An 11,309-nucleotide genomic window follows, 5' to 3' on the forward strand; every position below is an offset into this window, starting at 1 on the left:
CTGCTTTAGCCTTAATGAAAATAAAATAATGAATAACAGTCCTGGCATATTTATTTGATTAGAGGTAACTGCTGATATTCTGCAGTCAGTCGTGTGATAGTAGGTCTGGTTGATCTGCATCCAACCTGCTTCTACCAGCTCTCTTTAGTGAAAAACAAAGATTCATATTTTAACTTTACCTTTTTAAACATATTTGCTAAATGTTTTGTAATTTAAGTAGAAAAGGCTTCAAAAAAGCAGCAAAAAAGGACATGAGGACAGTAACAGGAGGACATGAGGACAGTAGCAGGAGGACATGAGGACAGTAACAGGAGGACATGAGGACAGTAACAGGAGGACATGAGGACAGTAACAGGAGGACATGAGGACAGTAGCAGGGACATGAGGACAGTAACAGGAGGACATGAGGACAGTAACAGGAGGACATGAGGACAGTAGCAGGAGGACATGAGGACAGGAGGACATGAGGACAGTAGCAGGAGGACATGAGGACAGTAGCAGGAGGACATGAGGACAGTAACAGGAGGACATGAGGACAGTAGCAGGAGGACATGAGGACAGTAACAGGAGGACATGAGGACAGTAACAGGAGGACATGAGGACAGTAACAGGAGGACATGAGGACAGTAACAGGAGGACATGAGGACAGTAGCAGGAGGACATGAGGACAGTAACAGGAGGACATGAGGACAGTAGCAGGAGGACATGAGGACAGTAGCAGGAGGACATGAGGACAGTAACAGGAGGACAGTAACAGGAGGACATGAGGACAGTAGCAGGAGGACATGAGGACAGTAACAGGAGGACAGTAGGACAGGAGGAGGACATGAGGACAGTAACAGGAGGACAGTAACAGGAGGACATGAGGACAGTAGCAGGAGGACATGAGGACAGTAGCAGGAGGACATGAGGACAGTAGCAGGAGGACATGAGGACAGTAGCAGGAGGACATGAGGACAGTAACAGGAGGACATGAGGACAGTAACAGGAGGACATGAGGACAGTAACAGGAGGACATGAGGACAGTAGCAGGAGGACATGAGGACAGTAGCAGGAGGACATGAGGACAGTAGCAGGAGGACAGTAGCAGGAGGACATGAGGACAGGAAGTAGCAGGAGGACATGAGGACAGTAACAGGAGGACATGAGGACAGTAACAGGAGGACATGAGGACAGTAGCAGGAGGACATGAGGACAGTAGCAGGAGGACATGAGGACAGTAGCAGGAGGACATGAGGACAGTAGCAGGAGGACATGAGGACAGTAGCAGGAGGACATGAGGACAGTAGCAGGAGACTAAGCTTGTTGTGGGTCCAACAAAGACCAGGAAGTCCAGATCTCCGTCAGCAGCTCAAAGAGACATTAGGACTCGTCAACTCGTCCGTCATCACGTTGTTGTCCACTCTGTTTACTTTCATGAACATCACTGCTGTCCTCTGTTGACTCCTTTCTCCCCCCTCTGACTCTCAGGTGTTTCCCATTCATCATTTCTGGTGTTTTTGTCACACAGACTAGTGAATGTGAATTCATGTTGTCAATCATTAAGCTGATCTTTAAAGTCTTAAAATATCTCTGCCTTACCCCATGTTTTAATAAAACACTACAAAAAGAAAAACGCACCAGAAATATACATTCAGAGCAGGTTTGATATTTAGCTAGAGGTCCTCAAAGCAGGTACAGTATGTGTGAAACTGTGTTTTCCAGCATGGATCTGGCTTCCAAACAGAACACCTGCAGGTTTATAATAATGGGCTCACAGGCAGTGAGGTAGAGCAGCAGCAGGCCTTTAAAACCCAGCAAAGCCCCAGAAGTTCCACTTCCTATGAAATGCACCTGTGGGCTGAACTGCTGAAAGCCTCCCTGAAACCTTCATGAAGGTCATGTGCATGTCTGTGACCAACACAGTGAAACTGGGAGTGCAGACTGCAGCTACATCCACTCTGTTTCCTCTCCTTACAGGCCAGTCAAACCTGATCTGTTCACCTCAACCAATCGTAGCCGTCGCTGGTGATGATGTCGTTCTACCGTGTCGCCTCGATCCTCCCATCAGTGCCAGTTCCAGGACAGTGGAGTGGACCAGACCCGGCTCAGACCCCGAGTACATCCACGTCCACCAAGAGGGACGCCTGGTGCATCACAGTCAGAATCCTCTGTATAACTACCGCACAGCTCTGTTTGTGGATCAGCTGATCAACGGAAACGTCTCCCTCAAGCTCTTCAGGGTCAAAGCCTCCGATGCAGGGAAATACAAATGCTTCCTTCCCTCGTTATGGAATGAAGCTTTCATCCAACTCAACATTGGTAGGTCAGACAGTGTGTTTGGGAAGATTTGTTGATGAGCAATATTGTCACTATCAAAATGCATCGACCCGCCTTTGAACAGTTACATTTTTAAGTTATTTTGAAAAGAAAACATCATGCGTTTCTGACTGTCTGCAACACCATTTAGAAAGATGCAGCAAGAAAATATTCATCTGGTCATTTTATCACTTTCTCTGCACCAGGTGCTGTCTCCTCGCCCACCATCAGTTTAGCAGGGATCGATAAGGCCAGCAGTGGAGTGGTGTTAGACTGTGAGTCCAGAGGCTGGTATCCAGAGCCGGAGGTGTTGTGGCTGGACGCTGAGGGAAACCTCCTCTCTGCTGGACCTACAGAGACAGTCAGAGGTCCTGATGACCTCTATACTGTCAGCAGCAGAGTGACTGTGGAGAAGAGACACAGCAACAGCTTCACCTGTAGAGTCCAACAGAAGAACACCAACCAGACCAGAGAGACACACATCACTGTTCCAGGTAGAAACTATTCATACATGTATAATGTGTTCAAATGACGGTCAGTTTCCTATAAATGTCTCAAATGTTATTCTGTGTTTTATCATTCCAGATGATTTCTTTAAACTCCAGTCCTGTTCATCTCCCACCATTACTGGTCTGGCTGTTAGTTTGGCTGTTTGCATTCTGTTACTTCTCATTGTTGTGTGTAAATGGAGAAGATCCAAATAGTAAGTCAAACATTCATTAATAAAAGCTTTATGGAATAATCTTAAATAAATTATGAATATTAGATTTTAATTGAAAATGCAATTGTCTGTAATTTACAGGTTCTGGTGTTGATAAATTATGTGAGGGTTGTTCTGCTTTTATTTTACAGTTAGTCCAATGTTTGTGACTGAAGAGGAAATGCACGCCTTGAAGAATAACGAGCAGAATACCAGAGATGTAAGTAAAGTCTTCAGTAGTAAAACATAGCAAGTGGTGGAACAACACAGTTCAATCTGATCAGAAGAATACTGGATCTGGGAAGAAAAACATGTTGTGTCAAAAGGTCTTGGTATTGCAGGAGAAAACAAAACTGTGGGAAGTTTGATTTAGTGAGACCCTAATATTTATGAAACTGAAAATCAACATCGCCCTCAGATTATTCCTGTTAGCAATGTAACATAATAATATTATTCAACTGCATTTCAATGTGAATCCGGCAAAATTCAGACTTTAGGTGTGTTTGTGTTTACAATCTTTCACTTAACCTAGTCACTTACAGTATGTTCATGTCATTTAAAGAAGACACGGTTGCTCCAACACATCATGTTATAACTTTACAAAATATAATAAATGTTCCTTTTGATGATGTAATAACACCCATGTTTTGTAATAATCTGCCACATTTAGGAATAAACAGCTTGAACGCACTTTGTTATACATTTCCATGCATCATGTAATACACTTTTACATATTGCAGAAGTGATCACAAAATGTTGCATTCCTTAATGAAAATGTAATAATAAATGAATGATGTAATAACAAACCAAAATGAATTTCTTCTTCTGTGGACATGTCATATGATTAACAATTTATTTAAATGAAACTCGTCAAATACCAGACCAGACCTCTGTGACCTGTGGCCCCCAGGGACAGCTTATTCAAAATGCAGCTGCTAGATATCTTACAGGAACCAACATGTCTGACCACACCCGCAATATTTAACTCACTACACTGTCAAAAACCTAATTGTGAAATGTGACTGCATTTGTGTGTGAGTTACCTCTACAAGAGTGAGTTAGGACGAGATGGAAAAGCAAAACAGTGAGAGGTCTGAACGGAGACTGAAGGGACAGTCCGTCTGTCTGGTGAAGCATCCTGCTGCTCTGAAAGTGAACCAGTGATACAGTCAATAAACACATGCTTTTAAATGGTTATTAATACAAGTGACTCAACCATTCCTGAGAGGCTAAAGAGGCTCTTGTCTATTTAGTATTTAAGCCAAACGGCATCTATTTACCTGAGTTTACACTCTGTAATATTAATGCTGACTGAAGCAGTAAAATGATTTCTTTCAGCTGTTGGTCAGGGTGAAGACAACTACGTCCACCATCATCTACTGACAAGAAAGGGGGGCTCAAACGCAGACAGATACACGACTAACTAATTAGGGGTGTGTGGAAATGAAATTATAAAACCCTCAAACAGCTCGTCTTCATCGTTCCTGACTCAAGCAGCTTCCCTTATTAACCATGTGCAACGTCCTCCATGAAACAAAGAAAAGGGGTCAAGGGATGGAAAGGGTTCCAAAGGAGGATTAAAAAGTGGACGAGAGATATAAAGGGGTTGAGGGAGGGATGAAAAAGGTTCTGTAACGGGTGTATTCAGAACCCAAAAGCAGTACGACTCACACGAGGAATAGGGGGGTTTGGGAAAGGCGGAACCCTTCTGGAGGGCGGCCATGAGGACAACCAGGCTGACGGAGCTGCTCAGGAGGTCGGGCAAGGAGACCAGCAGGCTGACGGATGCACTCTGGCAACACGGTCGAGGAGGAGGGAAGAAAAGGGACGAGGGATGTAAAGGGGTCCAGAGGAGGGATGTAAAGGGTTGAGGGGAGGGATGTAAAGGGTTGAGGGGAGGGTGTTCATGTCTGTAAAGACTCTCAGTCATCGTGGTCATAGTAAACCCAGTCCAAGTCAAGAGGACTTTTGCAGACTATAAATACACAAGAAACTAATCAGACAACAAGACACAGCTGGGCAGACATGAGGGCTGAGAGCTGATTGGTGGAGAAACACAAGAGAACAGAACAAGGCTGACAAGACTAATACATCACAGGTGATACAATCAGGGAGGGGCAGACAATTACAAAGGCAGGAAGTGAAATAAACACAAGACACAAGAGGCAGGGAACTTCAAAATAAAACAGGAAACATACTAAAGTAAAAACAAGATGGTGACACTTTGTGAGCAGGGGGTCAAGGGGGGGGTGAAGGGGGTAGTTTTCATGGGGATGACCGAGGCCTTTGAGTTGTTGACGGAGCATCAGGTATCCCTGGGGGGTCCAGACTCAGACTTGGGGGCTTGTCCTCATGAGCTTTGAGCTTCACCATCTCCGTATGCATTCTTATGAAATTCAAGACATCCTTGTTGTAAGGCAACAGCGCTGGCAGCTGATCTGCCATGCCATCCTGCTATGAGGGGAAGGAGGAGAAGAACAGGGTTTAGGGGGGATGGGGGGGCATGAGAACTGATATGAGTGGGAGAGAGAGGCGTCAGAGAGAGTTTATAGGTCTGCACGGGTGACTGAGTTGATGAGCCACAGATGGTGGGATTAAAAAGTCACAGGTTATGAGTTGGTGGGTGGAATAAGAACGGTCATTCTCCTGAACCTTAGCTGTCATAACTTCATTTGGACGACCACAGTGGTCACCTACCCGTGTACTGCGTCTGGTCAGTAAGCATGGTCATGCTACTAGCTATGTTGCATCAGTGAGTAGTGGAGGTGTAGGGCGGCGTGGTGTTCATGTCTGTAAACACTCTCAGTCATCGTGGTCATAGTAAACCCAGTCCAAGTCAAGAGGACGTTTGCAGTTCCTGGTCGGCCTTCAGCCCTAAGTGTCAGGGTGAAGCACACTGCTCACTGCTGAATGTTGAAGCCACAGTGAGTTCAGCCCCAGCTTTTGCATCAACATCAGAAATACAGTGAACAGGAAGAGGAAGTTCTCATCTAGAATTAACTTCAGCTCTGTTTCACTCTGATGTCAGTCAGCAGCAACACCACATGGAGGTTACAACTCTCTGCTTCAGACTGAGTGAATACTGAGGGAGTCTATGTTATATATATTCTATAAGGTTTACATTTCCCTCTGTATGTAAAGACAGTACATACGTCCATAGGTGACATAGAGTATCTTTCCTTTGTCTGTCCAGTGATGCTTGTATTCATTCTGCTCGGAGCACATGTTCAGAATATCGGTAAGTAGGACTCAGTCAACTCTTCATATCCACATCCATCATTGATCTCAGCCATGTTTTCATTTAAATAATGTCTTTAAAACATGGATGTTTGCAGTAACGTCCGTTTCATTTGATTCAGATGCAGCTCTTCGTATCGTTCCAAACAGACTGCAGTTCTTTGAGTACGAGTCGGTCTCTTTTCACTGTGTGGGTTCTGATGGATCCACTCAGTTGAGAGGATCAGGACCGCTGTGGACTTTATTTCTTCATGTTATAAGGAGACGCTGGTACTGTCATGTTCTATTCAAAGAGCCTATGGAGGAGACGGAGGAGAATACTGGTGTGAGACTGAAGGAGGAGAGAGAAGCAACAGTGTCGTCATCTCTGTCACTAGTAAGTTTCAGTTTCCATGACTTATTGCATGAAATGAATGAGACTATCTTGAGAGAAAAGCCTAAATAGGACATTAAACTGATGTCAATGTTCAATCTAACTCATGCCCACGAGTGCATTTCATCGATCTTCAGTAAGAAACGCCATCAAATCTTTGTTTTTCAGACGGTTCAGTGATCCTGGAGAGTCCTGTCCTCCCTGTGAGAGAAGGACACGATGTGACTCTGAGGTGCAGAAACATGACGACCTCCTCTACCATCACAGCTGATTTCTATAAAGACGGCCTCCTCATCAGGAGCAGCTCTACGGGAAACATCACCATCCTCCATGTTTCCAAGTCTGATGAAGGACTCTACAAGTGCAGAGTGTCTGATGGAGGAGAGTCAGCAGAGAGCTGGCTGACTGTCAGAGGTAAAACACAGCAATGACTCAAATGAAGATAGCCAGATGTTATGTTAGCATGCTGTAAGGCTGAGATGATGTCACAGCAGATGTTCTGTTGTCTTTGCAGATCTTCACAGAGAGACTTGTCCCTCCTCAGACCACTTCCTCCACGCTGTCCTCGTCTTAAGGACTGTGTTCACCATAGTGATGGTGGCTCTGCTGCTGCTGCTGCTGGGACTCCTTCACTGTGGGAAACTCAGAGTCACACAGAAATAACTGAGACTCACGTCTACAGGTTGAAGGTAGTTTGGTCCTCTAGATAACGAAGCAGAGAACATCCCATCATGCTTTGGGTCAGAAGAGATAAAACTGAACTTTGTGTTGAGTTGTGTTGAACTGTGAGCTGTCAGACGTCTCTGTGTTACATGTTCAAACCTGCAGCAGCTGTTAGACTTTCTCACAGAAAAGGTTACTGACTGATACATGACTATTTTTGGCGTGTGCTGGTTGGTTTTTTAGACTCTACACGTTCTGGTGATAATTTCAGCTTCTGACACACAAACCACACGAGAGTTTGTCTGTATAGACGAGGCGTTCAGGAGCCTCTGTGAAACAGCCAGACGTTCATGGTTTGATGGTTAGTTCAAAGCGTCACATTCAGTAATGTATATAAGGAAACATATTAATATAACATCTAGTCGGTTAGACCAGCTGCTGTGTTGCTGCATCACCTTTTTATTTTGTTCTGTTTGTCACAACAGAACAAAATAAAAACAAAACTGACAACAATATGTTAAGAATATTATTCTGAAGGTTTATTTGAACAGAAAACATGTAAATATAAAATACTGAGGGATTTCAGCCAAGAAAAGATTGTCAGCACAACTGATTTTGAAAAAACATCAAAGAATGTACAAAAATCTGTCAATTAATACTCAATTATATCTGTTTATTATACAGTAGAGTTCTATCTAACAGGAAACATATTTGGAAATAAAACACATTTGGAAGTTGATATTTCTCATATATAAATATTATCTCGAATTTAGGAAATAAAATAAGATATCAAAAATGTATTTATCTTTTTATTCCTTCATCACATGAAATGGAGAAGGGGTTATATATTGACAATTTAAATTGAATAACAAATAGAAAACATAGAAACAAACATTTGTGAAGATCTAATATGTTCAATCCAGCAAAGATAATAAAATAAAAGTTCCTGAGTTACAATAGCTCACACTTTAATCGTGAGTTTAACTTATTTTACACTGTCTTTATAACAGTTCATTATTTTATTTATAGATTTTAGAATGCTATTTTCCTCAACAATGAAGAGTACATTTCAGTATATATTTATACGTATATAAATATATATATCCACCCTTCAGAATTAATTTGGAGTTACAGATGGAAACTTTTTCTCCTTTTTCCAGTTAAAAGGAGCAATAAGGTAAGCTAAGCTGAGAAAATAGTATAAGTGAGTTCATGTCGGCTCTCAGTGTTGTCGATGAGGGTGAACTTCAGTTTGTCTGCAGAGTTGAACGTCCTAAAGTCCTTCCACCAGAGCTCAGAGGAAGAGGGAAGAGTATCACAACCTGGACCTGACATCTGTAAAATACAAAGGTCACTGACTTAAGAGCAGAATCATTAAATCATTAACTAATTAAAGCAATAAGGTATTCATATTATTTAGTTATTTATTTTATTGCAAATGGAACTCAACAACAGGGATGACATGGATGAGAAAAAAGACAAAATGTAACAAGATAAATAGAGAAATGAAGAAAGACTCACAGAGACAGTTTCTCCAGACTTGAGCTTGTAAGATTTATCAAATGTGAACGAGATGTTTCTTCTGTTGACCTCCATTTCTAACCTCCAGCCTCCCAGTGGTCGGTCCTGTAGGAAACCAGGTGTGAGAGGGAGGGTGAGACAGAGAGAGACTAACAGATTAATGCTACAGTGAGAGGACATCTGCTGTGTTGTACCTGAGAGAGAGACAACAATACAGATCAGTGATCAACAGTAATCAACAGCCAGCAGACAGACAGATGGATGTTGAGCGTTCAGCAGTAGATTCATGCAGGAAGTGACGGTGAACTGTTGAACTGACTGTGATAGATTGAGTTTAATATTTTCAGTTTTCCTTATGAGTGAGATCTTTTTTGCCATTTTACAAGAAATGGGAATACATGTAATTAACTGCAAATTGTAATCTTTTCAGGTATGTTTTGATAAATGTTCAGTAACCATATTGAATGTTTATAAATCTTCCTCCTCCATAAGGTTATGTTAAGAGAGACAGAAATTTTAGACGTGGCCCGATTACATACAAAGTCAACACCTTTAGACTTAAACAGGACAGTGTTCATACGGACCTGATGTTCTATGGGGATCTTTAACACTTTGTGATCTGTTCAGTTTCAGAACTTTTAGATTTAGAGTCTCAGATTTGCTCTCAGGTCTAGTTTGAGTTGTCTTGGTTCAGGATGTTCTCATCGTATAGGTTACATTTTGTACTACTTTGTCAGTGCCTTCATCATCTCAAGTGTTCATTTTATTATATATTATATGATAATATATTCATTTTATTATTTTAACTACCTTATTTCGTAGATATCCCACAAAATGATTGTGTATGTTCTCCACGTAATCATGAACGAGGAAGTTTAAAAACCTTAAAAGCCAACAAAGGGTGGATATCTCACCCAGGAGACCTCTGCAAAGATCATGTGGCATAACTTGTGTACTCCAGTATCAGTAGCACTGCCGAGTTATTTTAACTCCAAATATCATCTTTTTCTGAAACCTTTAGAAGTAGTTTTGTTGCCTAAATTGTTTCCTGTGAGGACGAAAGTTAATTCAGTAAAAGACTGGAGGCAAGTAACGAGTGTAATTTGACAAGTTGCTGGCTTTTGTAGGAAAACAAATGAAAAATAGGGAGTGACTTTTTGTTAGATTCCCTACAAACCGTTTTATGAGGATCGTTGTTTGGTTTCGGACAAAAAACAATAATTTGTGAAGAAGATACAAAGAAAGTGACATAGAAAAACTGATAAATGAACAAAAACTGCTTTTGTTGGAAATGAACCTTTGTATTCACCCTTTAAGGTCTCCACTTCTCTCTCAACTTCCTCCCTCCTGGTCTTCTCTTCATGGAGTTTTCTGCCACTGTGAGGAAAGAGATTTAGTTGATCCAATCTTTATTTAATAAACATAATATTCTCATCTGGATGAAAGCTAGTTTCTGATTGGCTGGAGGTTGTGATTATGTGCATATAGGCTGGCTCAGGTTTAACCCAGTTTACTTAAGCACAAATAATGTAAATATAACAATCAGCATGTTATTATAAAATAAGTCCATAAACTGAACAAACTGAATGTCTCAAAGTAAATGTTGTCAAGAAAATCAGCAAAACTCTATTGACTCTTAAAGGTCAATTAATAGATGTACTGTTCAAATCAATGTCATATAGATAAATTAAAAAGATGATTTGTGTGAAGAGATGAACCTCTTTGTTTCTGTTCAGCAGCAGCTTCATGTCTTCATCTGCCTTCTGGTTCTCATTCCAGATCTTCTCGTCCAACTGAGAGAGAGATGAAGACAAACAGCAGCTCAGGTCTCCTCTGCACCACCAGAGTGCTCATCATTAAAATAATGACATGTCAGATTACATATCAGATCAGTCTGTCAACACTTTAACATTCAAACATGAGGAAACTGTTTTTTTCATCTGTTACACCAACAACACAGTGATGCTTCATTATGTTTTCAAAATGTCATACTATGTCAGATATTTTTCTATTAGTATGTAGCTATCAATGCAGGTTCTACCTCCTGGAAGAATGTTATGCAAATGTATATCACTTGTCCCACCTGTCACTCAAAATGACCACACCCTAAATTTACTATGAGCCCTAATACAAGTTAATTGTGTGTGTGTGTGTATGTGTGTGTGTGTGTGTGTGTGTGTGTGTGTGTGTGTGTGTGTGTGTGTGTGTACTTCTCTCTTCAGCATGCTGATCTCTTCCTCCTTTCTCTTCAGTTGACTCTTTGCCTCCTTCAGTTCATCGTTGCTCTTCTTCCACTCTGCGTCAGCAACTCGTTTGTCCTCCAGCTGACAGACAGACAGATGGATGATGATTTCAACCATTTCCATTTAAATCAGAATCAGACACAGATTCACAGGAAATATACGTTGAGCTGTGAGTGTAACTTCTAATGTAACAGGTCTCTGAGCCTGATGTTCTGTGTGAGGTCATAGCAGGACATCCTTCATCCCAAATAAATCTGTTTCCAACGTCTAGGCC

At 41.7% G+C, this 11,309-nt stretch overlaps 1 protein-coding gene and 1 pseudogene across 1 annotated transcript; both read left to right on the forward strand.

Moving 5' to 3' along the window:
* The first annotated feature begins 1,871 nt into the window (after positions 1 to 1,871).
* Positions 1,872 to 3,002, forward strand: LOC129115722 (butyrophilin subfamily 1 member A1-like). The gene is made up of 3 exons (XM_054627015.1): positions 1,872 to 2,301; positions 2,505 to 2,792; positions 2,884 to 3,002. The coding sequence occupies exons 1-3, from the start codon at positions 1,872 to 1,874 to the stop codon at positions 3,000 to 3,002; spliced, it is 837 nt and encodes a 278-aa protein (XP_054482990.1).
* A 1,717-nt stretch (positions 3,003 to 4,719) lies between these two features.
* On the forward strand, positions 4,720 to 7,271 carry LOC129115723 (high affinity immunoglobulin gamma Fc receptor I-like; annotated as a pseudogene).
* The last annotated feature ends 4,038 nt before the right edge of the window (positions 7,272 to 11,309 follow it).

This window comes from Anoplopoma fimbria, unplaced genomic scaffold (genome assembly GCF_027596085.1).
Source record: "Anoplopoma fimbria isolate UVic2021 breed Golden Eagle Sablefish unplaced genomic scaffold, Afim_UVic_2022 Un_contig_12243_pilon_pilon, whole genome shotgun sequence".
Classification (NCBI taxonomy): Eukaryota; Metazoa; Chordata; class Actinopteri; order Perciformes; family Anoplopomatidae; genus Anoplopoma; species Anoplopoma fimbria.